At 34.9% G+C, this 26903-nt stretch overlaps 1 protein-coding gene across 2 annotated transcripts; it reads left to right on the top strand.

Moving 5' to 3' along the window:
- On the top strand, positions 1-25716 carry LOC123700468 (jmjC domain-containing histone demethylation protein 1). 2 transcript variants are annotated; one of them, XM_045647685.1, is made up of 21 exons: positions 1-143; positions 1570-1796; positions 13294-13405; positions 13850-14014; positions 14190-14325; positions 14572-14699; positions 14952-15101; positions 15620-15799; positions 16769-16928; positions 17507-17639; positions 18164-18287; positions 18751-18841; positions 19064-19218; positions 19397-19489; positions 19876-19966; positions 20236-20405; positions 20950-21117; positions 21611-21747; positions 22143-22431; positions 23185-23351; positions 25049-25716. In XM_045647685.1, exons 1-21 carry the CDS (start codon positions 96-98, stop codon positions 25164-25166), a joined length of 3042 nt encoding a protein of 1013 aa, XP_045503641.1. In that variant the 5' UTR covers positions 1-95; the 3' UTR covers positions 25167-25716. The 2 variants fall into 2 exon arrangements, with proteins under 2 accessions (XP_045503641.1, XP_045503642.1); XM_045647686.1 differs by lacking the exon at positions 1-143 and adding an exon at positions 236-257.
- The last annotated feature ends 1187 nt before the right edge of the window (positions 25717-26903 follow it).

Below are 26903 nucleotides of genomic sequence, written 5' to 3'. Positions count from 1 at the left end.
ATGGTGGATTGCGTTACTTTTTCTCGTGCTCCGTGTAAAATATTTACGTAAAATAGTGTTCATTTTGTAGTGCAGTGTTTCTGACTTACAGAAACATGTCGGAAACACTGCCGAATAATAAGAAACAAGTTCAAAGGCAGCTGGTGAGTGTTTATTGTTAAATTTTTACGTATTTAGTCCCGGGTGACGCCATGGTGGCTTTATCTGGGATCACGTAAACATGAAATGGTGCATCGCTGCATCGTGTATCGATTTATGTAAGTCATAGGAATAAGTTAGATGTTGTTATATTTAGAGATTACACAAAATTCTATATAATATTTTGCTTGTGTCATCGTTCGGAGTTTTTTGAGATCACGCCGCAAGTTTAAAACGCGGCGGCCGTATGTATTCGCGCATGCGAAGAGGTGTCAAAATCTATAATAGTTTCGGAGATCGCAGTACTGCGACTATGACAATGAGCGATATGCGGCGAGCGGCAGAGACGTCGTCGTGGAAGCATACCTAGCAGGCATCTGGTAGGGACGAAGGCGTTTCCCTCCCGCTTTTAGCGGAGGGCAGGCGGCCTGGGGCGTGCGCCGTGCGACCACACGTCGAGTCCGAACTCTAACTATGATTCCGCACGTAGGTAATCTAGTTTATTACTTTAATATAAATAATCCTCTTCCGAACAATTATAATATCGCAAGACAATTAACGAAAACATTGTACCAATTATATGGCGATGACGGATCACAATTTTATAGTACGTGTTTACCGCATGAATAAACTCTTTGTTATTTACTAAGGCGCAGTGCCTTTGGAACGAAAGTTTATATTGCTATACGATCCTCTATCAAGAAGCATTATATGCATTTACACTTGAACAATTGGCCTTGGGTTGCCTTTAAAAATGTTACCTACATGATTGTCTCTACAATAATCCAGTTTTACAATGTAACTCAAATATTTCTGTTATAGGTATGAGAACAATAAATTATTTTAAATGGCATACTTACCTATAATCTTATTCTTTCTGGAAAATACAAAACAAAAACAGAACTTGAATTTAATTATAAAGGGTCTTATTCAATTCAAAATTACTATTTATAAAAAATATACTTCAATAGTACTTTCCCAAATACCAGCTTGCCCTTGCTTTGCTGTGATTAGTGGTATTCACTCCTGAATTTCGAAAATTGTCTTGTTTTTGTAATAAAAAATAATCTGTAACACTTTTATTTGGTTCTATGGTTTTATTTGGAAAAATATGTAGAGTTCTTAAATAGTTAGCGATGATAAATCAATAACTCACAACTTTACAAGGCTATGATGAAATAGTAAAATTATTATATAAAATTATTAAAAATATAATTTCTTCTTATGTAAGATATAAAATGGATAATACTATAAGATATATTGAGATATTAGAAATGTAAAGGATATTGAAAAAGTAATTCTATGGATATTCATAAGACAGCCATATATTTTTCCATAACTTATAGCACTATGAATTGAAAAACAGCTGTATTTTAGGGAATTTTGCTTACAGAAATACTGCTATTATAACCGTAATAATTTTCTTATTAGCGGGAACGCAAGCAGCGTAAGCTCTATTCCGATGAGTGGGCTCTCGGAGACGATGAAGCTGAAGGTGGAAGGGGTTTCTCTCTTGCTGACAAGCTGGAGAGTGCAAGGTTCGAGCATTCCGGGGCTGTCTTGGATATGCAAGGCACTGATCTCACTATATCATACCTACAGAAGAATGGATTTGTAACACCTCTTCTCTTCAAAGACAAAGCTGGCTTGGGATTGAGGTAAGTGCTTGATAATACAAGTACTTGGATTAGTTATTACTGAAATCTTCTAATACTTATATAAAACTATGACTGTATTTGTAATAAATAATTTGATCAATATGTTTTAGCATTTGCCATTAGCACAGAATACATAATAGTTGCTAAACGCTACAGAACGGACACTCTCCGCCTCCCGCCAAAATTAAACTGTAAACACTTACCTCACCCCGCACAATCAGACATAAAATGGTCCATATTTTTCTACAGGGACGATACGCAACGAAGATTGACAACATTAATCAAATTGACTTAAAGTAATATTATTATTTTGGATTTGTGATTATCGTTTTTCGTAGAAAATGGTTAGATATTGTGCTGTTTACGGATGTATTTCATCAGAAAAACGCGAATTTTTTTTTACGCTAGTCAAAAATGTGCCAACCATAAAGCGTTAACACACACATTTGCAGTCTCTACAGTGTGACTGTCAAAACGATAATTTTGTATGGAGCACAGAACAGTATTATAAATAGAAGTGCGATGTGGGCGTGGCGCACGTGTCACTAGTAAGATAAGATCACCTTACTTGGTCTCAGTTGTGCGCAGAAAAATATTCGAGTCGGTTGTCAGCTGTCAAACCTTTTTTTCCATATTTATTCATTAATTAGGGCGTGTTGTTCGGTATTAGAGTGGAAAAATGATAGCAGACGAAATAATATCAGCAATGGAGGCATTTCATACCATCGGTAAGTCTTATTTTAATTTATTTTAAATATATTTTATGTTATAACTTCGCTTGTCGTAATTTGTCAAAAATTTATAAAAATATTAAGTCAAAATGAACCTTAATCCATAAGAAATTAGTACTAATATAGATTGAACAGCAAACAAGACTTTCTGGAATATTATTGCAATAAACAAACGAATGTCGGTTTAGTGATGGTTGTAGCTTATATCGACAGTATCGATACTTTAGAAAAGACAAACATTATAAATATGTATTAAATTTTATTTTATTTTCCTTAGCTTTCATTTATCCAATTTATTTATAGATTTCCCAAAGAGGCTAATTTAAAATAGAAATGGATAAATGCAACGTGACGAGTTAACTGGATGCCGAACAGCACTAAGAAGTCTAACAAAGGCCGCCGATACATCAAATCTACGGCAGTTCCAAGATTTAAGCTATGCATAAGTTCTGTTTGTATTTTGTAAATATAGATTTATACTATTCTATTCCGTTTTTTATTTAATAATAATAATATGAAAAGACATACTTAGTAGTAATAAACATACTCCAAAATGTGGCACATTGTACTATACTCATATAATAGAAAGAAAAAAAAAATGCACCAAAAAATATTTATTTGTGAATTATCGATAACAAGGCTGACATCCCTTAGAGCATAGCATCAGATTAATATCAAGTCAATGTCATTAATGTAGAGTGACACAAATTTCAACCTTATTTCTATGTGTTGAGGTTCAACGTTATATCTATCGAAAACTAACGCCCTCTGTTGTGGAGTAGCTGAATGTTTTTCGAATTTGGAATTTCGGAGAAAAGAGAAACAAAACAGCTAATATGCATAGGGATGTTATATTAAAATAAACCGTAACAGGGTGCGTTAGGGTACATATTGAAATGCTGAATTTATAACCTAAGTCAGTTTTTACTCAAATTAAGCTGTCCAATCAAAGGCATAGTTTACTTGTAGTGTACTGTATAACTATCGGTTTAAATGTGTGTGTTTGGCGACACTGGTTTTCATACTAATTATGACATTATAGCACTTCTATTTGTTTTTACTGTTCTGTGGTGTCAATGCTTGATACAACAACTAAATTCAGAAGTTAAAATTATTTTTTTATGAATTTACAATGAATTGATGATTTTATTTTATTTCAATGCATACTATAGAGCCCATATACGTAGCCATTACATTATAAACAATTATTATTTTAAAGTGGAATATGCAAAGTGTATTATAAAAGAAATAAAATCATCTTGTTAAATTTCATATTAGTTACTATTATAACTATTTTAGATGGATTGCAGAACGATATACTCTATTTAATAATACATTTTAAGGTACTGTTATTTATTAATGGCTTGTTGCACAGCGGTATTAAATTCAACAACCAACTGATTGAAGTCAGCGCATACTTCATGCTGACTCATTTGCTTTGCTATTACATATTGCTTACATGATAAACCTTTTTGATTTGATATTTTGCGCTGACGCAAATATTATGACAATTGACAACGGCCATTTGAAGTGTGTCATAGTACGAACTGTCAGTGTCATCGCGTAAAAAGTATAATGAGACCGGTTCTTGTTAATCTGCCAAAGCCGATAATAAAGGTTCAGTTACATTACCACGCAAATACTATTATTTTAAGCACATTTTAAGCTTATTCCTTAACCTGCCGTCTACTCAAGAATAAACTTAATACTCCAATTTAAACTTCATACATTACAACATCATTCAATACTTTAGATTTTTTAAATAAAGCACGCAATTACAATCCACATTTCAAACGTTTATGTACTGTAGGTAACAGTGAGCTTAGAAATTACATCAGAGTAGAACTATTATTAAGTATTATTATGCTGAGCTTCAAATGAAGTTCAGAATCTTCAGGTATTAAGTCTCGAAGTTATTCATATAAAGGCGTCAATCTGTGAGCGAATAACATTGAAGTGCCATTAGATGCAACTTTAATTTACATTATATTTAATAGTATTTGGTAGTTGGAGTAATGATTTTTATTATTAATTTTTCAATTTAACGAATAGGTGTGTCAAGCTTATGTTATTATCACTTGATCATTGCCCCTATGTTAATTAATTTAAGAGAATTTTGTAATTACACAACTGAGCTCACAAAAACGAACGAACATGGCAACTGTAAATATCTATCCTTTCACTTTTAAATCATAGCTTTGTACACTTTGACTTTAATAATCTTAATATCTCAGTGATAAAATTTCAGTGAAAGTAACAAAAGATTTAAAATTTTAATAGTAGTGACTATAGACGACAATGGTTCCCTCCATTATTAATTCGTTGCAATTTACTAATCACAAATTAAATTAACTATAATAATATTATGATTGTTAAAATTATTGAGAAGTTGAAGGAGAAAAAAAAGTTTTTAGCTTTAGGTTCTTCAAATTAATGTAGCATCCTGAAAAAAAAAAGATAGTTGAAAAGGTTTCCCTTTTTTAATTTGCATAAATAAACCGGTTTACTTTTCGCTTTGTGCATATTGCATAGTCATCACTCTATAGTCTATGTGGTAAAATAAAATACACGTACTTGTCATATAGATGCCGATGGCTGTAATTAGTTAAGTTGTGTTACTAAGACAAGCTTAAATCAAAAAGATATACCTAAGAAGAGAACTTATTATTTTTTCATATCTACCTAATAGTATTATAACATTGAAATATAACCTATTATAGGCCCTCTAATTCCTCCCACGTATGACGGAAGTAGCAATATATTATTATAGCTATACTTATAGAGTTACTAGCTGTCCGCCCGCGGCTTCGCCCGCTTTGTACTTTAAACTATCCTATCTCTCAAGTTGGATCGAACTGCACATGGTGTGCGAATTTTATTATAATCGGTTAAGTGGTTTAGGAGTCCATTGAGGACAAACATTGTGACACGAGATTTATATATATTAAGATATCGTTCCTTAATTGCGTTAACCTATAACTCTTACATTCTTTAAATTAAAAAAAAATGTTCCAGTGATAATTTACCATAAACAAGCCACTCTAAAACATTCGTATCGATTCAAAACAACCTGACACATTCCCTTTATTAGTAGGCATGGATACATGCATATGCATGACTGATTGCATACTTAATTTACTAAATCTATTAACTGGTTGCAACGATTATAAATACTTCAGAAATGATTCAATCAAATAGGATAATTAGCCTTCTGGCTATTAATTCTTTTAATATTAAATTTCTGTTGCACGTTATTTCGTGTCGACGAATGTATCTACCGAATATTTATTTTTAAAACTATAATTACTACAGTTTAAAGTTTAACAAAACGTTAAGCCTCTTGTTACGTTCTATTTAACACTAAGAAAGTTGGAGTTTGGACACTTGTAATAAAACTGTACTGTGCCATGAATTGAACCGTTATAGGTCCTTTATTTGTAATTACTGATATTTTTCTGCTCTCTTTCGAGTATAAATTTCATAATATTCAAGAATTTTCACATTTTTCCTTTTTAAAGATTTTTTATCTTTTTTTTTAAATAACGTTTTCCATTTATTCGTGTATAACTACGTAAATAATTATTAGCCTATGTTGAAATTTGTTTTCTGTTTTTCTTTATATTGTTTCCAACTCATATCTTAATATTTATACTTATTATTTTTATAGTACATATTATCGTCTTAAGATTTTAATAACAGTTTTTGTCGTAAACTTTCTACTTTAATGTCTTATAAGTTATATCAAAATTAAATATCCTCTTGCACAGTGGAGATTACATAACTCAATCTGAAAAATCATTTATTTGAAAATGTTTGTAGGTAGTTAAGTCAAAACCACCTCACTCAACTATCCATGTCTTGTTTCTTATTTAATTTATAAGCAATAACTCCATTCAATGTGCATGTCTTATTACTCTCGCTATCTCTTATTGCTAAAAAAAGTTCTTCAAAATATTACACAGAAATGCATCCAAATCGTTCCGATATTCTGACATGAAAACAACAGTTGATAGAGTTACTTTCGTAAATAATACAATTAAGGTTTGCTTCTCATTTTTTTACCTCAATGATACAAATCGATGTACTTACATAATATGAAGGGTTGGGTAAGGAAGGGTTTCCGTTGCAGTAATTTTTCATTTCGTTTTGAATTAGGTTCGTATGCGACTTGAAAAATAAATTAGATCATGTAAATAAAACTCTCTTGCGTTGTTATCTAAACAAGTGACATATTTAAAAACTACCACACTCTTATTTCGTGCTACCAAACTGTTTCCATAAATGTTTATTGGTCCACAATAGTTATTGTTGCTACTTGCTATGCTTTACAATAAAAAATTGAAAATGTAAAATAAAAAATAAAAAAATAAAAAAATGAATGAAATGAATGGTTGAACTCTAATTTCTTTACCTATCTGAAACGAAAGTAACATTTTGTTATAATTTTATAAAAATACTGGGTTCACATTGCAGCACTTTATTATAGAGGTGATGATTAAAATGTAAAAAAAAATTACCTAGGAATAGATAACCTTTAAAAGACTCAGTTCACTGCTAAGTTGGTAACCAGCCCCCACCCTCACCCCCCATTTCCTGTATTCTAATTTACAAGGGTCGGGAATGGATTTTAGTATTAAATTCAAGATAATGCAGACTTTTATATTATGTTAATAGCAATTTGTTCGACAGCTATAAGGATTTTTATGTTTACTAATGAACTCTACTGCTTCTCTACTGTTTGTCAACAAATAAGTCTTGAATCTTGATCTTCAAGTCAATCGATTTATTTAAATTATAAAACAATATATTTGTTTTCATAAGCAGTAGATAAATGAATGAAAAACTAAGTAAAAAAAATAAAGAGCAATTCTTGCTTATTAAAATCGTTATTCGTTTTTCCCAAAAAGCTATGTAAAAGTATAAGAGGGAACTTTCAGTCAATTTTTTCCTTTTATAGCAAAGCCGATTGATCCTTAAAAGGTGGAAGTATATAATTAAGTACTGCGTTCAAATAATGAAGAATCTTTAACCAATAGAAGTGTTTTTTTAGCTGACTAAAACACGTTTGTTAACATCACGTGATTTTATATAGTGCGTAGGTACTAATTTTGGAAACTCGTAGGGCATCATAGACACGTGTGGTTGACATAATACATTTCATGTGACGTGGCTCGGATACGATTATATAACTTTTTAGCAGTTACAGAATAGACGTTTTTTAAAAAGCAAATGGATAAGCATTGCAAGTATGATTTTGTTCGTACCAAGTTCGTACCCTCAGTGATAGAATTCAGTACTTTATTTCATTACCACTTTTTGACCTGATGTTTCTCAAAATTGAAGTGGGTTTGCATCACGCATCTTTACTTAGGTATTATAAAAATGGGATGGGTTCCCAAAATTGATATTTATGTTCTTTACATTTGATAGTCTGGAGTTTAGCAATGAACTTTATACAATTTCTATACAAATTCAACACATAATAATTAAATTAACAGCACGGAGATAAAACGAAGTTCAGAACAATTTAACTTGTTGCGATATTGCGATGATTTGAAAGCAACTCTTGTCATTGACGAAGCGGTGTAGAAATTGTAGCGGGAATCGTGCCTTATCGCTCACAAATCTTTAAGAATTTCAATTGTAAGGATAAAAGATATGTTAATGGATTTATGATTCGCAATTTGATCAAGTTTTGATACATTGCATACATGTGTTAATTAATGCCGAAGAAGTATACTTTTCTGTTAAGGATACATTCGAATTGTTGTTAACCAATTTAGATAATAAATAAAGCCCAATTTTCCGTTTAAAACCACGAATAGGTAGTGGTTACAACTAATAACAGTTGAGTAGGAATTATCTGCTCTATTACAGAACGCGGTTATCGTTCTACAATTGAATTTGAAGTATAATTTTCATCAGTCGTGTAGGAACATTTCGATTTATAAAATTATTTGATTTGATAAGCGGCTTATCGATAAAGAGCGAGCGCTATAAACCCACGTTGCTTATTGTAAACTTGGTAGGTCGACTGTAAAATGGATGTTTTTATCGCTTCCCTTCACTGGCGGTTCGAGACCATTCGTTTTTGTTTACATAGAAATTAAATAGTGTATAATAATTTCTCGACTTGTATAAATATTTATGTTAGATCGGTTTAATAATTTGGGGTTGATTGTATTGTAGTACTTGCGTAAAGTACAATATAATTTATAATTTTATAGGAGTTTGACTTAGAGATTGCGTTTTCTCTTGACGCAGATGGTGTACTTATATTCTCGCGAATTTCAAAGATTTAGTAGCACGCACTTATCTTGTTTTGCATGTAGAGTATATTATGTAAGAGTAAACTATTAGATCCGAGTTTGAACTTTGAGTACAAAACATTGTTTGCTTATATTACGTCATAGGAAAGTATATGATCAAAATTGTAAATTAAATATTCAATGTTTCATAATAAAGCTCTATATTGATTAAATCCAGCTTTACATTTCCAAGTAATATATGCACGAGTTTATTTGGAGCTTTTCACTCTTCCTAGAATCGTGATGCAATTATCCAATCAAATGTGGGTAGGAGCGGGTGTATGGTAGCTGGAACAGGGCAGCCTCCCGCCCGCCCACAGAACATCCACGGCCTACGCTCTGAACTCCGACATCTGAAATAATATCCGACAATCTGTCACAGATAATAAAATGTCGATGCGCACCCAAATGCACTGTCAGCTCACAGCTGTGATTTTTGATTGTTGTTGATTGAATTTATTAAACGTGAAGGGATTTTCAGAATATGAGATTATTTATAATTATTCTCGTTTTATACGTGTGATGAATGGTAGTTTTGTAAAACATTATAAAACAGCTATAACCAAAATGCCATGAAAATAATTTTAAAAGCTCTAGTTTTTGTTTGGAAAACTCGAATAGCCATTTGAGACTGTAATAACAGTTTGTACTTCAATTATAGTCTCTTTTACAAATCGACACTCGAGTCCTGTTTTTTTTATAATTTTTTGAAGCAATATGAATAAAAAAGCTAAAAATAATAATAATTTTAAAAGTCTGTTTGAGGACTACAGGTGAAGATGTAGATCTACTTACTTTTCATGACTGTATTTTTGTTCAGAGAAATAAGGAACTGAGCGCGGGGATCTGAGGGGAACTGAGGGGGGAGGGGGATCTTTAACGATTAAAGTCTATTTTGCTCTCTAATTGTGTCTTCCTAGTTCCTATGTAGTTAGTTGAAATAATCCGTAGTTTACGAGAATTCAAGATACACCTGTATAAATTTCTTTTGTAAGTAAAAAAATAAATTGCAAGTTAGCAATATCAGGTAGGTACTTACAATAGCACAAATGTTTAAACATTGAAAGGAGAATGGCGAAACTGGGCCTAACATAAATAAGGCCTTACAGAAATGATAATAAATTTAAAATTCATTATGTTATTTTTAATAATTCTTGGTAAAATATTGACTTCTGATTCTATGGGAAAACAAATGTTTGAAAAAAAAGATAATATGTTCACTAACGGCATTGCTTCGGCATTGTTATTTAGATTTCTATGACTACCGGTCTTATCAAGCAGAGATTGTCAGTTCTGTCAGGAGTAAAATAGTCGATATATCGATTAAAACGAATGAATATTTATTTTCATTTTTAGTTTTATACAAAATTCAAATGCTTTATGAATCAGAAATATAAGTTGACTGCGTTACATATTTTATTTTTAACTTTTTAGCACGCTATTTATTTAGGTAATCCGTAATTCTATACATTTTTACTCATGGCGGCCGCACTTTGTAAGAATATTTCTGAAATGTAGCTGGCCGCTTCAATTTTAATTACAATGTCATGTTTGTCGTTTGACTTTTGACATTTGATTGAGGTTTTACGTTACGTTACATTCGACTTTGTGCTTGTGGTTAACTTATTTTCTTCATCTTTATCGACTTTCGCTACGTATTACGGACACTGACGATCTCTGTTATTACTACCAACCAACGCTTGCACACCGGACTTTGATTACCTGCCTTTACGACTCACTACTGCTACCCTACCTGGACACCGACTTTACATCCGATTTTTCATTTACAAATATGAACTGCATCAACTGTGGTATTAATGCTAATCGTAACAATGCTATACGTATGTATTTGTTACAAGATAACGCAATATTATCAATTATACAAGGGTGGGCTGCTCCTCTAACGGTTAGTGGATTAGTATTATCTAAGGTATTTAGTACTAGCTATTGAAATCAAACAAAAATGTAAACACACATTGTTTTATATATATACTAGCGGTCCACCCCGGCTTCGCCCGTGGTACCTACATGTTTAAACTATCCTATCTCTCAAGTTGGATCGAACTCCACAAGTTGTGCGAATTTTATTATAATCGGTTAAGTGGTTTAGGAGTCCATTGAGGACAAACATTGTGACACGAGATTTATATATATTCACTTTCTTTTGTCCAATTGTAATATTAATTCTTTATTTGTAGATCACTCACTCTGATCACATATTATTTGATGCATGCTGGAAACTTGCAAATGATTCTTTGAGGATTGAAAATCATGAAGATGACAATGCAGTTGGTTTCCTTAGGTTCATATCAAATTAAGCAAGCAAGGTCCTATTATGGTGAGCACATAAGAAACGATGGCAAATATGTTATAGAAGTGTGCCGTGAATCAGACAGCGACATACAGAGAGCACTGTCGACATCAAGTACTACATGGCTTTTAAGAGGTCGCATTCAATCCAGGCATAGAAGTAGTAAAACTTATTTTACTTATATTTTAGTCGACAGTGCTCTCATAGGAAGGGAAGCAATAACAGTCTATTATTGTAATTGTTTAGTAGGAAGAAGAACTGTAGGTTGCTGCTGTCACGTTATGTCCATAATATGGTACCTTAGCTGGGCAAGGTATCAACCAGATTTAATGCCGCCAGCACAGTTTCTGGATGATGTGTTAATTGTTTATGATGATAATGATGAATAAACGATTTATGAAAAAACGTGTTTTATTTTATATATAAGTACCTACGATGTTTTGGTAGGTACTCTAAAAGAATAAAAGTTCGATCCAATATCTCTATTACCTAACTGTTCTTCTGTTACACTCTTTATCTAAATAATATATATTATAGGATATAAACTTACCTCTACTTAGAAAGAAACAAAGCTATTCATTGAACTCGAGCAAACCTAACCTCAATTTTAGTGACGTTACATGCTCAATATCTCTGCTATCCCATAGAACAGATCTTTAGTTGTTATATTTATAGAATCTGTATATTTTTATCTATTTAACCCCACATAAATCATCAGTGTAACGATCAGGCCCAAAGTCCTATGGGAGTTCGCCATTCTCCTTTGAAATTTGAAAGATATTCAGCAGCAATACTTAGTTGCAACTTGCAAACAATATGTGGAACTTAACATAATCTGTATTTTAATTGCGTTTTTATTTATGATAAAGAAACTACTCGGTATGTACTTATAATAGCTTCATTAAAAGGAGCGATCGGCTCTGACTTGAGTTTCTTTAGAAACTACGCGATCTGTAACTATAGGATAGAATATCTCCTTTTTGTATGACGTAACAAAGGCAAGGTACGTTGAAATCAAGCTGTCTCTATGGAAATAATACACGGAACTTTACGACTACTACTTAGTTTCCATGTCTAAGATAACTGTTATATTAGAATGTCCTTAAAAGTCTTCTGTCTCCTCGTAAAAATATTTCCTTAATGATCATACATTTGAGCTATAATAATTATGCGAAACATTATTTTTTTACATCACAGTCGGCAATGAAGCTTATGGGTCGTCTGATGGTAAGCGCTACCACCGCCCACATTTGATAAATATTATGAAAGTGAATTTGCTATTAGATTTTAATTTTTTCGCTCTGAGCGCGTCACGCCCAGTAAAAGCTAGGAGTGACAATATCACGGTCAGGTAATATGCAACTAGTCATATATGTACCTAGCTCTCAATTCGTCAATGCGATCGATATGTAGCTACGTAGTACGTACTATGTAGCGGTGTGTGCAACCGCGCACCTGTAGAATATTTACCATTACATCATAACTCTTTCTGCCTTTATTGAAATGTATCTATCACCTTATACTTTTTATATAAGTAAACAAGTCATTAAAAATGATAAGTCATAATATATAGGTACGTTCAAGAAGCTTATTAGATATAAGCTTCTTGGGTACGTTGTATGTATTGCGTCAAAGGAATAACCAAATCATGAAAGCTTTGTTAAAATATCTTACAGGAAAGTAAGCCATTATTTTCCTGGTGTATAAGACCATGTAAAGATTTTCCTCGCGTCGTCTTTGTGCTCACTGATTAAAACGCTTTTTATGTATCTAACAAAATGTTGGGACTATTTTTACCCTTTTCATGAAACCTACGGAAAGTTTTCCTGTTAAAATTGCGTAATATTGCATTCATGGGTGTTGCCTTCATAATATGCAAGCAATAATACAATATAATATACAAGCAAAAAATTATGTCGTGTATTTAAAAATGCGAACTTTTAAAATATAAATTAGTAAATTCATTACATTCAAAAACCAATCCATCTATATCGATTCAAGCAATCAATTTTGAATACATGAAACGCGAAAGACAAAGATTGTTTAATAATAACCGTTCATTCGTGATGTAATTTCATGGCGCCGTGCAAACAATGAAGTTTTTCGCTCCATCAGCGACGTGGTCTCACATTCATGTCTCTCCGCAGAGTGCCGACCAGCAACTTTACAGTGAACGATGTGCGCATGTGCGTCGGCTCTAGGCGGGTTCTCGACGTCATGGATGTAAACACGCAGAAGAATATCGAAATGACTATGAAGGTAAGCTTCAACGTGTTATTTAACAGGAAAAGGAAAAATAAAACATTTTACGGTTGATTAAAAGTTGGACGTGGAATTGATTCGAAAATATTTGCTGTACCTATACACGCGCGGCTTTCGAACAGTCGCGTTTGTAATGTTGGCAAGATGCTTTGGGCGCCAATTTTTGACTTCCGGGATAAGATAGAGACAAATGCTATCTTTGCGCAAGCTCCTTTGTTGTAGGGCAATTCTCTCTCTAAATTCCTTTAATTTAAGTGCCACGACGCAATTAAATAGGAGTTTCTATCGTTTGTTACTAAAAAAATTTAAAGATACTACCTATATGATTCTTAAATATATGTATATTACATTTGAAACCAGCTTATGCAATATACGAACAATTAATAAATTAATAAAAATACCATCCGACGACTTTTTAAAACCCTTTCTATATAATTCCAGGATTGGCAGCGTTACTACGACGATGCGAACAAGGAGAGACTTCTGAACGTCATATCGCTAGAGTTCTCGCACACAAGGCTAGAGAACTACGTGCAGGCGCCGCGCATCGTGCGCATGATTGACTGGGTCGAGACCGTGTGGCCCAGGCACTTGAAGGACCAACAGGTATGGAAATTCATTTAATTAATCGTTTCTTTTTCGTTATGCATTGACTTCTAATTAACACCATTTTATAGCTTAGACTTGTTCCACTTGTATTTACTATTATTTAGATTTTAGATTTTTATTATCAAACAATAATTAACGTATATTATGATATATCTCGATATTTGAATTTCAGACCGAGTCAACTAACGCCCTAGATGACATGATGTATCCGAAAGTTCAGAAGTACTGTCTGATGTCAGTGAAGGGATGTTACACAGATTTTCACATTGACTTTGGTGGCACGTCTGTTTGGTACCATATATTGCGAGGTAAATAATGTAGTTTGACATATAATTTTTATTACATTATGGCTCTATGTAGTATTAAGTTTTTGAAATCAACTTGTTATGAAATAAATACGTACTTACAACAATGGAGATATGAAGATAGGTAATTTATTTTTTTAAATAAGTCGCTTGTAAGATATGGCTGCCAGCAACAAGGCGGCCTTCAATACACTCTTATCGTATAAAAAATAATTCTAAAATGAATCAATTTTCATTCTAATTTTTCAGGAGCTAAGGTGTTCTGGCTCATACCACCAACAGAGCGGAATTTGCAGCTGTATGAAAAGTGGGTCCTGTCTGGCAAACAGTCTGATGTTTTCTTTGGTGACACTGTGGAAAAATGTATAAGAGTCCATGTATGTATCTATCTATTTATCACATTTAGAATTGTATCTGTCACTAATAAAAGAAATATGTGCAGTAAAAAGTAAAATTTCTTAATATGTCTTGATAGAACTATAATTATAGTTTGTTCCCACAGAATACCCCTGTCTATAAAAGTATTTTTACTATTGGCCTACATAGTGAAAGCTTTCCTCGGTAGAGAATGTTGAGAACAACTGTTAAAAAATTAACTTTACTCATAATATTTCATTAAATAATTTCAGCTGCAAGCCGGTCACACATTCTTCATCCCGACTGGTTGGATTCACGCGGTGTACACTCCGAGTGACTCGCTCGTGTTTGGTGGAAACTTCCTGCATCAGTTTGGTATTGAGAAGCAGCTGAAGATCGCTCAAGTTGAAGATGTCACCAAGGTATTTGATTTTATGAAAAGCTTTTTATATTACGTTTATACACGCAAAATCAATATTGAATATAGGGCCTAGCTTAATCTTCCTTCTAATATGTCTAAAATATTTTACAATTCAAACTTTTTAAACAGCAGTGAGATGACAATAAACATCTCGATTTGTGCGACTTCGTTAAACTTTGGTCGTAAAACAAAGGCCTATAGTCCACGTAATACGTACGTCATGCGCACGCTTTCGTGACATGGAAGTCGCATGGAGTGGCAACGTCACGTCAGCGGAAATCTCTTGAAATACTAGTTGAATGAAAACTGAGACATTTTGTAGCGTGAAGTAGCGTCAACATAACAAAGTCCAACTAAAATGTGTATTTATTCATCTGGACTTCGTTTAGAAATGCTTTTAAAACTTAAAATAAATAAAACGAATAATCTGTCACAAATATGCGAAATACGCCTATTGTCATTTGTAGATTGCATGCATTCGTCACATGACGCGTCCTAACACAGTACATGACTCAACAGGTGCCGCAAAAGTTCCGCTACCCGTTCTTCACGGAGATGCTGTGGTACGTGCTGGACCGGTACGTGAGCGCGCTGCTGGGCCGCTCGCACCTCGCGCCCGAGGGGCAGAGCGCCGCGCCCGCGCCCGCAGCGCCCAAGGAACACGTGCACCTCACGCAGAACGAGCTGCACGGCCTTAAGGTATGTAGGATGTATGGGAAATAAACGTCACAAATATAAAGCACTAGCTTACCTCCCGCGGCTTCGCCCGCGCAGTCAAAGAAAAACCCGCATAGTTCCCGTTCCCGTGGGATTTCCCGGATAAAACCTATCCTATGTCCTTTCTCGGGTATCAAAATATCTCAATACCAAATTTCATGAAAATTGGTTCAGTAGTTTAGGCGTGATTGTGTAACAGACAGACAGACAGACAGAGTTACTTTCGCATTTATAATATTAGTATGGATTTGTGGAATGTTTCAAGTTCTATGATGACCTTTCCATGATGTAAGGAAATGGATAGAATGGTGGTACAATACAAGCGTAGCGCGGTAAGTTGTGCTCTTGTGGGAGTGAAAATTATCCTGTGGGTTTTCTATACGTTTTTTATTTACACAGATTTTTCATAGGTGTTTTTTTTTACTTACCGTGATTGGTTCATTCCATTCAAAGTTGTTCGCTGTAAAATGAATGCGTTTTGTGTATGTTGCGAACAGTCCAGTGTTGTGGAAATACTTACTTACATTAGATCACATATTACCGCGCTAATAGTTAATTGCCTTTCGAACTTAAAATATATCAAAGACAATAAAAATACATCTAATTGATTTCCCAAATCCCATTCATATTATTGAGTTAGATGTTAATATGTTTATATTAAAAACTAGGTTTCCGCCCGCGGCTTCGCAAGCGCAGTCAAAGAAAAACCCGCATAGTTCCCGTTCCCGTGGGATTTCCGGGATTGCGTCATTTTCCCGGGATAAAAAGTAGCCTATGTCCTTTCTCGGGTATCAAAATATCTCAATACCAAATTTCATGAAAATTGGTTCAGTAGTTTTAAGGCGTGATTGAGTAACAGACAGACAGACAGAGTTACTTTCGCATTTATAATATTAGTATGCATAATTACTACATATTTCCATGTTATAACCAGAACAAAATACTTTCCAGGCCATAGTGGTGTACTTGCACCAGCTACCAGCGGCGCGCAAATCCGTGCCAGAACTATTGACGGACCCGATAGCGCTCGTGCGTGACGTGCGCACATTGGTCGAACAGCATCGCCATGATAAACAGAATTTGGCTGTCACTGGACAACCTGTGTTGAAAGGTAATTAATTTTATAGCATTTTGTTCACGCCGTTAGTACACCGACGCATTCGCGTGCGGCAGTGAAACAACGAAAAATCTGTCAGTAGTATGGCAGGTTTTCGCATATGATATGTCTCACTCTAGCACTGTATAGATAGATGAAATAGTTAGGGTTTAAAAAATTTTTTGTTTCAGTGCAATACGTAAAATGAATCGTTAATATTGATTTAGAAATAGGTTTCCGTGTTATTTCTAAACTGTGTAATGTATTGGCGCTGATTTAAAAAAATTCCAATTTATAAAAATTATACAAGCAAAAACTGTGTTGTTTGTTGTTTGTTTTATCAGCAAAGACTTCGCTACGCCCGGTCCTTAGTTATTACTCCACAATCTCGCTTATTAATGATAAGCTTTTGTACTTGCCTAGTGGCCTAGGAGGCGGTCAAAAGAATTTACCTCTAAGAAAAACCAACACTGTGTTTGGTCTAACACAGACTGCACTGACGATAATAAATTTATTTATACTACTCTATTCGAATTTTTCTCCTTGCCAAGTGTAATTATATTTTTCTTTATTAAATTATAAAAAATATCCAGGACCAGACGAAGCATCAAGCGGTGAGCGTATACGGCAGTGGAGCGGCCGCGGTGGTCGGGGCGGGCACCGAGGCGGGGCCGCCAGACCGCGCCCGGAGCACGCCAACAACGCGCCAAGGCGACGACGTACTAGGTGAAAATTAATTTAATTCTTATTAGGGCTGATTTTTCAATCCTTGGTTAAAACTTATTCGTCGAATAATGTATAAAACTACCATTTTAAAAACGTATTCTAATTGCCCGTATTTGACAGTTTACGTGATATTTTAATATTATCGTGTAATAATTTATTGGACGGATAAAATGGCCCTTAGTAATAATTGTATTTTAGAAAAATATAGAAAAAAAGATGGCCAACGCGATGTCATGATGTTTAAATAGACACGTGTTGTGTTGTGTCATGTCATAATAAAATCTATTTATATTTTTTTACAAGCTGGTCCCCGCGGAACACTGCCCGCTCCTGTTGGTCTTAGCGAGATAATATATAGCCTTATAGCCTTCCTGGATAAATGGGCTAACACCGAAATAATTTTTCAAATCGGACCAGTAGTTCCTGAGATTAGCGCGTTCAAACAAACAAAAAAACTCTTCGGCTTTATAATATTAGTATAGATATACTACAATTTTTTTAATTTTAATATTGATTATTTTCAGATGCAAGAAATGCGAAGCTTGCCAGCGTACAGATTGCGGAGAATGCGTGTTCTGCCACGACATGGTCAAGTTCGGAGGTCTGGGGCGAGCCAAACAGACTTGCGTTATGCGCCAGTGCTTGCAGGTTAGTTTGATCACAACATTAATTATTGTTAGATTTTATTGTTTTACTGAATATAATATGTTGAGATTCCAATTATAGTTATGATAATTTGTTACTATTGAAACATTTTGATTGCCATTATAATTGCCAAAATTAAAGCACCAGTTGACCAAATGGTTTTGAAAAACATATTTTATTTTTATTAGCAAAATCAGATTAAACTGGTCTAGGCTCCGAGTGTTTTTTTTTATTACGACGATTAATGGCTGATTTTTCAATCCTTGGTTAAAACTTATTCGTCGAATAACGTATTATACTACAATTTCAAAAATGTAATCTAATTGCCCGTATTTGACAGTTTACGTGTGACATTTTAATATTGCGTGTAATACTTCATTAGAAGGGTAAGTTTTAACTAAGGATTAAAAAATCAAACCTTAGACAATTATATTAATATTTAATTGAACTAAATTTCTTTTTTCAGCCAATGCTGCCAGTGACAGCTTCGTGTGCCGTGTGCCATTTGGACGGATGGATGCAGACACCTGTTGCTCCGCAGGCTAAAGGGAACTCCGGTATTTATTAATTTTCACTCTTATCTTTAAATATTTTTTGAAAATAATATGTAACTATTCTGGAATATAAAGCAGAATAAAATTCATTGTTATATAAACCATAGAACCAAAAAAAGGTAGAACAAATACTTTAGCCTTTTTTCTTTAACATTTTCCGAGACTAACAAAATATGTAAAGATAATAAAGGATTTCTTACTATAGTTATTCCTCGTTACTTTTAGGTCGCAATGGTCCGTCCCTATTGCGCGAATGCTCAGTATGCTACAGTATCGTGCATGAAACGTGCGTGCCGGCCGGCGGGCAATTGAACGAAGATCTGCCCAACTCGTGGGAGTGCCCCACTTGCACCACTATGGGCCTGCACCACGATTATAAGGTTGGTATCGAGTTTATGGGTAAATGATAATAGTGGTTGATTGCGCCAATGCTTGGTGTGATATAGCATCGTGCACGAAACTTGCAAGGCCATACGGCTATAAAAATAATATATTGACATATTGCGAATAAATCCAAAAGAAAATGTGCATTTTAATTAAAAAAAAAAATTGTTACAGCCTCGTCACTTCCGCGCTCGACAGAAATCATCAGACTTGCGTCGCATGAGTGTCAGCTCGGATGCGAGTCAACTGAGCCAGAATCATGCGCAAGTGAGTTTTAATTAAATTCAATATAATCACCATTATATTACTCTTTCAAGCGTACCTACATTTCTTTTAAATTCTATTACGACATTCATCAGAAAGGATCAGTACGGCAATCTTTATATGTATTAGTTTTCATATTTTTGCGTTCAAAATTATGTTTTAGGTTAATTAATAAAATTCTTTCTTAACTATAAAAACGGCAAAGACATACAGTTATGTATATTAATTTGCCTGTGACCTGTGACCGTCACGAAACCAGGCTGTACCCTACAGCCTTGTTTCGTGACGACGTCAATTTCATCCATTTTATATAGAGTAACCGTAATGGATAATTTTATTTTAGTAACTGGAATGTGTATTTTAACAGGATTCATAAATTGTTTTTTCAGAACAAATTACCAGTTCCACCCGTGACGGTGAAGACGGAGGCGGGCTCTGATGGTGAGAACAAGACAGATGTGCACATTAAAACTGAGGATGGTTCGTATTTCTTATTTGAATTATAATCTTGATGAAACAGTTACCTTTGTCAGTTATATTTGTATAGATAATGGAATTAATGGATTATTCGAAATAATATTCATGTGAAATAATTGTTTTATGAGGAGTGTGTTATTTAAAATATCTTTATGGGTTTGTAGTAGAAAGTCTGACTAAAAATAAAACACAAGATAAATTGTAAATTGCTTCTTTATTCCTTCAACAAACAATATTTGACTAAAATTTACCATTATAAATACATTTTACAGAGATAAAACGTGACGAAGAAGGTAACGAAATAGCTGGCGAAAGCGGTGAGCGTGGTGAAGACTGGGAGCCGGCGAACAAACGTCGTCGTGCCAGTGATGAAGATGAAGCGCCGAAGAAACAGGCGCAGAGGGCTCACCTGGCTCTGCTGCTCACTCATCACTCGGCTAAGGTACTTACTTCATTTGTGCAACAACCAAAAGAGTATCTTGCCTTCTGTCATTTATAAGTCTTCAGTAAGGTAGGGGTGAAATAGTGGTAGAGATTGTGGAGAGAGTGTTATCGGAAAAATAGTCCGGTAGCCAGGAATTAAGGTCCTTTATAAATGATGATTTTAAACTTAATAACTTGCTCTTGGCTATACTTCATAATGTTTAATTTAGGACTTATGCATATAAGATAATTATCTTTGACCAGTGAAAGGCCGTGCAATATGTTGTTCGCTTTCTTTCTAAATAATATTCTCTAAGCTCTATAAATGTTGACATGATAACGTCTTTAAAATCGTTTTAGTCGGGTAACATGTTCAGAAACTTGTTACACACCAAAACCTCACGAGCGCGATCGCAGGTATAACGAGAGGGAGACGGACCGATCTCCCGTCTCATCTCGAGCGCTGCCACTGCATTATGTTATCACGTAAACATCTCGATCGTAAACCTACTTTACAAACAACCAATTTTTTTTTTTAATTCTTAAATGATATTATTTGCCAGCCGCTAAAGAAACCGTTGTACCCGGTCCGTCCCGCGCCGGTGCCAGTGTCGAACTTCGTGGGCGCGCCGTGGCTGGACCGCGACGCGATGCTCAACGTGTTCGCGAAGCTGACCCCGCACGAGCTGGCCACGTGCGCGCTCGTGTGCAAGGCGTGGGCCGAGTACTCGGTGAGTTTGTGCTTTTAGAGAAGTATTTGTTAATAGATTTTGTCTTGAATGCACAAATATAACTAGCGGTCCGCCCCGGCTTCGCCTGTGGTACATATTTCGCAATAAAAGGTTGCCTGTCTTCTTTTTGGGGGTCTAAAGATTGTCTGTGCCAAATTTCATCAAAATCGGTCCAGTAGTTTATGCGTGAAAACCATACACACATACATAATTACAAACCTTTTCCTCTTTATAATATTAGTATAGATATAGATATGTAAAAGTACATCTTTTTGTGCATACAATATAATAATTATTGTTGACCAATACTTATTACTTATGTGTTATTGAAGTCCTGTGATCTCTTTTGCACAGATAGCTTTTTAAATAACTGACAAGTAGTGTAGAAACAAAAATATATTTTTAATGTGTGTTCAATCTTCTATTTTTGGTTTAATTTTATTTACTATTCCGTTTTTTATCTATTAAATTTAATTTCACAATTATTCTTCAGATGGATCCATCACTGTGGCGCAGCATGTCGTTCGTGCAAGTGCGCGTGTCCGCGGCGCAGCTGGCGGGCATCGCGCGCCGCCAGCCGCTAACACTCGGCCTCGAGTGGTGCCATCTAGCGAGGCGTCAGCTGGCTTGGTTAGTTTTGTTTTACTAGAATTGATCTCTGCGCTCTAATTCTATCTGCTAAATATAGAATTAAAAGTTGTGAATTGATCAAATTTGGTATAAAACAGCAAAAAGATATCATAGTATTCTTTAAAACTTTATGATTCATAATGTGAATGAAATTTTTAAATTTTATGGCTAGATAAGATATTAATGTCTTAAACCTTCGCACGTCCTACGCACATTATTTGCGCGTAACTAAATCTGTATTTTATAGTATAATATAGAAGTTAAAAAGTTTGTGATATTGATAATTGGCATCAGAATAATGCAATGGTACAAAATATATTATAATTATTTACATTTTTTTATTATTTCAAAATGTAATACTTAATATTTGTAATAATCCCTATTTTCATTTCCAGGTTACTAGCCCGCTTGCCAGCACTCCGCTCGCTGTCCCTCGCCGGTTCACCAGCAGAAGCGGCTCTAGCTCTGCGTTCCAGCGCTTGCCCACCGCTGACGTCACTAGACCTATCCTTCGCGCGTTGCCTTGACGACGCCAAGTTGCGTGGCATCCTCGCGCCGCCGGAGAACTCGAGACCCGGCGGTGGAGCCCGCTCCGGGACGGAACCGTCCCGCTTGGCCGCGCTTGCGGTACTGAGGCTGCCCGGCACGGATATCACTGATGTTGCCATGCGTTATGTTGTACAGGTGAGTTGGATGGAGGGAATGTTTGGAATATAACAATGTTTATATTTTTTTGGTTTTTATGGCATTTAAATGCTTTATAAATATAAATTTATAAAGAATAGAAAAAATTCGATCACGAGGCGGGATTTGAACCCGCATCCTTCGCGCCATTCCGGGGCGGATGCCTAACCAACTCAGCCACTCGTGACCCGCCTGAGCAATCGAATTTATTCTTATCCTTTCAGTTTTATGTGTCTTAACTCTTAAGGGACACACCGCGCGCCATCTATTGATAAATTTATATATAACAATGTGTTCAAGATTCTGTAAAATATTTTTTTTCTGGACAATGCTCGGATAGTGCGTAGGTTCTTCACTCAGTCGCCCTAGGCTCCGGCCGTCTGGCCACTCCGCCGGAGTTGTTCACAACACTGCCGCGAGGCGAGATACTTGCCCCCTATAAAAAACAAATAAATGTCCTACGAGTCCCGTGGCGCGTCTTACGAGAAATGTTATAGCGCGTGATGTTATAGGTAAAAAGGCGTAGATTGGTTATTGGCGCTTCGAGAGTGGCACGTCAAAATGTGGCCACAGTTTTTCTGTAGTTATCTCTTTTTCGCTCACGAACGTTGAATCATATCTTACATTGACGTCTGATTGTGTTTGCGTTAGTGTGCCGTTTTTAAAGATCAAAATGTTGTGTTGGGAACATCTCTATAATTTTTACTGCATTCTTCAATCTTGTATTTAATGATTGTTTATGTGTTCTCTTAGGCATTGCCGAAGCTAGTAGAGCTGGACGCGTCCTCGTGCGCGCGGCTGACGGACGCGGGCGCGGCGCAGCTGGCGCACCACGGGCTGCAGCGGCTGTCGCTGGCCGGCTGCCGGCTGCTCACTGAGGCCGCGCTCGACCACCTGGCGCGCTGCCCCAACCTCGTGCGGTGAGATACGTCATAAGATTTTAGGAGCAACTCGGTGTACCGTATAGTTCGATTCAAACTTAATGGCAGTTCGAAAGTTAGGTGCAGGTGCGAGTGTGGGTGCGCACAGGTCCCATAACGTCCCCATAATACCTAAAATTGTTTTCTGCGCATCGGATCGTACGATGTACAGAGCCGCCATTAAGTTTGAATCGCACTATATGTTCGAACAAACTCAAAAAAACAGTATGACAATGCGTCTAATGGTTTTCACGCAAGTAGATGCGTATATATACTACATATAGTAGAGCCATTTTAATAGGCAACATTTTACAGTTCAACAAAATTCAACAACGTAACCTAGTAACGACGACATAGAATAACATGATATTTCTTTTTGTTAGAACTGCACATTTGCTTAACTTTTTTCAATTATGATTACATATTTATAATAATAATGACCGATACAAGTAATTTTAAGATTTCATTTTACTGATAAACCATACTAAACATAATAAATAATTTCTGAATTGAAGAACTGACGTCGCTACAATTTTGTGTCAATAAACCTTTTTTTCTTTTTAAATACCAGAGACGTTACTCTAAAAATCGAAATCTGACATCTAGAATCGAATGCATTGATTACTTGTGAATAAAAATCATCATAAATTAATAAATTTGATTGACAAATGTTTCAAATCCGTATCGATTAATTCACTTTAGGGCCGATTTTTCAATGCCCAGATAAACAGCTAGATAGACTTTATTCTTCAGTTAACAAAATATTCAATTTTTCAATAGACTTATCTATCTAATAACTACGTTATTTGAGGAATAAATCTATTTGCCGCTCCAACGGCCAGATAGCGCGCTATTCGACGAATAGGCGTTTGATTTGACAACTGACGCGTCAAATTTGGGATATTTTCGTATGTAATAACATAGAGCATAGAATTATTAACAATTAAGCCTCTTTCTATATAATTATTATCAATTAAAAATCATATTGAAATTGATGTTTTTGGTAGTATTGATGACCATGCCATTGAAAATTTGCCGAACGCTGCCTTTATGTCGTTTCCATCGTAAAATATATAAATTTAAACACAAATTTAATCAAAACTCTTTACTAGAATCAAAACAACAATCAACAATCATAGAACACAAGAAAAACTTAAAATGCACTCCTGACGTGAGTCATAATGACGGTTGTTGACAACTTACAAGAGTTGACTCTTTCCTGCTCTAACCTGACTAATTTAATATGTTTATTTCGCCACTCCGAGAGCAGAGCTGCCAATATGGAAATATTTGGTCAGATAGTTATTCATCAAATAAATCACGATTGAAAAATAGGCGAGCCGTTCTGAGCTAGATAAACAATTGAATAAATCTATTCGAGGGGTAATTATTAGACTGTTTATCTGGGCATTGAAAAATCGGCCCTAAATCGATGTTTTTAAGCAGGTTACCTCTCTTCGAAGATAAAATTGATAGACGTCAAATGTTGCCTATTAAATTGGCTCGACTATAGTTACATCTATGCGTACTTTAACAAAGGAATCACTGTATTTAATAGCTGTTATTTTTTTTGTATTTATTTCAAATATCTCGATTGAAACATTTGTTCAACAATATTTCCTTTAGAAGCGCATTTGAGTTTATACAGTAAAAAATGACTAACGTACTAATTTTATACAAAATTCTTCAAATTGCAGACTCGATCTCCGACACGTGCCACTTGTGTCAACGCAGGCCGTAATCAAGTTCGCGGCCAAGTCCAAACACAACTTGCACGTCAAGGACGTCAAGTTGGTCGAGCTACGGGCCACCTGATCCGAGGCCGACGTGGCCGAGTCCACGTCCACGTCCACGCCTGACGTCACCAACGCCGCTTCCACCGCTGACGCCGACAAAGCTGACAACACTGACAAACCGGATAACGCTGCTGAGAAAGCAGACGTTGACGCTGAGAAAGCTGACGTCACTGCTGACAAAGCTGACAAAGACGCCACGCCCGAACAAGCAATGGAAACGGAATAAATCCACATTGTAGTGTTATAACGGTGTGGTGAAGACAATGTGTTTGTGTGCTGTGAATATGAATGTGAAACCAAATTGATTGTACTGTAAGTTTAATTTACGTTAGATAGCATTTTAATTATTTTACGGAGTCCTCTCACAATGTTGTTTCAACATCTGACAGATTTATTCTATCAAAATAACAAATATATATCAAACCTTTATATTCCTATAGTTTTCCATTTCTGTAGGTAAGAAAAGTCCTTTGCTAGAGTGAGAAACATTGCTATTTAAGCATTTAGTTCATATAATTGGAGAGTGTGAACTGGGCAATTTTTTCTAACTCCAGTGATAGATTTTAGAATTATATACAGGCAAATTTTTATATTTTAATTTTGGCTGACATTGAGGACTTTGTGAATGATTTATTATTATTACTTAAGCACACCATTGTATTTAATTCAACTTCATCAAGTAGACAATATGCAGTGTGTAACATATCAAAAAAATTACATTTTTCATCATTGTAAAGTATCTGTACACAGAGATACTTTCTATGTATGTAAATTGTGAAGTTTTACTCTCATATTAAATAAATCACTTTTATGTTGGTAAAAAACAAAATTTTTACTTGTTCTTCAGTGATATTTCTTATTTCCTACTTAATATACTAATATAATGTTAATAACTCAGGCCCCGGAATCACAGACACAATAGAAAATCTATTGTGTCGTGGACCGATTGGGCTGCTTGGGGCTCAATGGGTTAAAATTCACACACTAACTGCATAAAGTTATACATTGGATTATGGATTTATAAAATAATAATATGTATCTAAATATGTGGTTATGTCAATTTTATTATCACCCTGATATGGCTAAAAGAACCAATTTTTTACTATAGCATGTTATTGTGATTGGATTTCAGACATTTTAATGCTTAAGGGTATTTATTATGGAGATATAAAAAATGTTTGTGGCATCTCTTAAGCATTATTTGTCTGTAATTGTATTGCATTAAAATGCAAAATTTTTGGATATTGCTAAAATTAGAGGCAAATTATGATATGTAATTATGATTTAACTCTCATACTTCAGAGTGAAAATAAATATTGATATGTTATATACAGGATGGAAGTTTTGAATGGGCCCTGGAGAAAAGGTACTAGAAATAGTGGAGATAGCCAATTTAGCTAAATTTCTGGACATGGCAGATAATTTTTCTAAAATTTTTAAATACAGTTATAAATTTACGAATATTTCATTTTTGTAAATTTAGCTATCTCCACAATTTCAAGTACTTTTCCGCCAGGGCCTATTCAAAATTTCCACCCTGTATATTGAATTTATGGCCACTATTAAAATAAATTGTAATGTTTGAATCAAAAATTGTGATATATTATTTTGTGCCAACATTGGAAGCACATTTTGTATATGCACAACATTATTTATTATCAAATAGTTAAAGATATCAATTTTATTGCATGCTGTTGCATTGATATATATATTTTATTTGTTTCTTTGTTATTTTTCGATTTCAATAAAACCTGGG

This window comes from Colias croceus, chromosome 19 (genome assembly GCF_905220415.1).
Source record: "Colias croceus chromosome 19, ilColCroc2.1".
Classification (NCBI taxonomy): Eukaryota; Metazoa; Arthropoda; class Insecta; order Lepidoptera; family Pieridae; genus Colias; species Colias croceus.
This window is presented reverse-complemented; position numbering and strand designations above follow the sequence as displayed.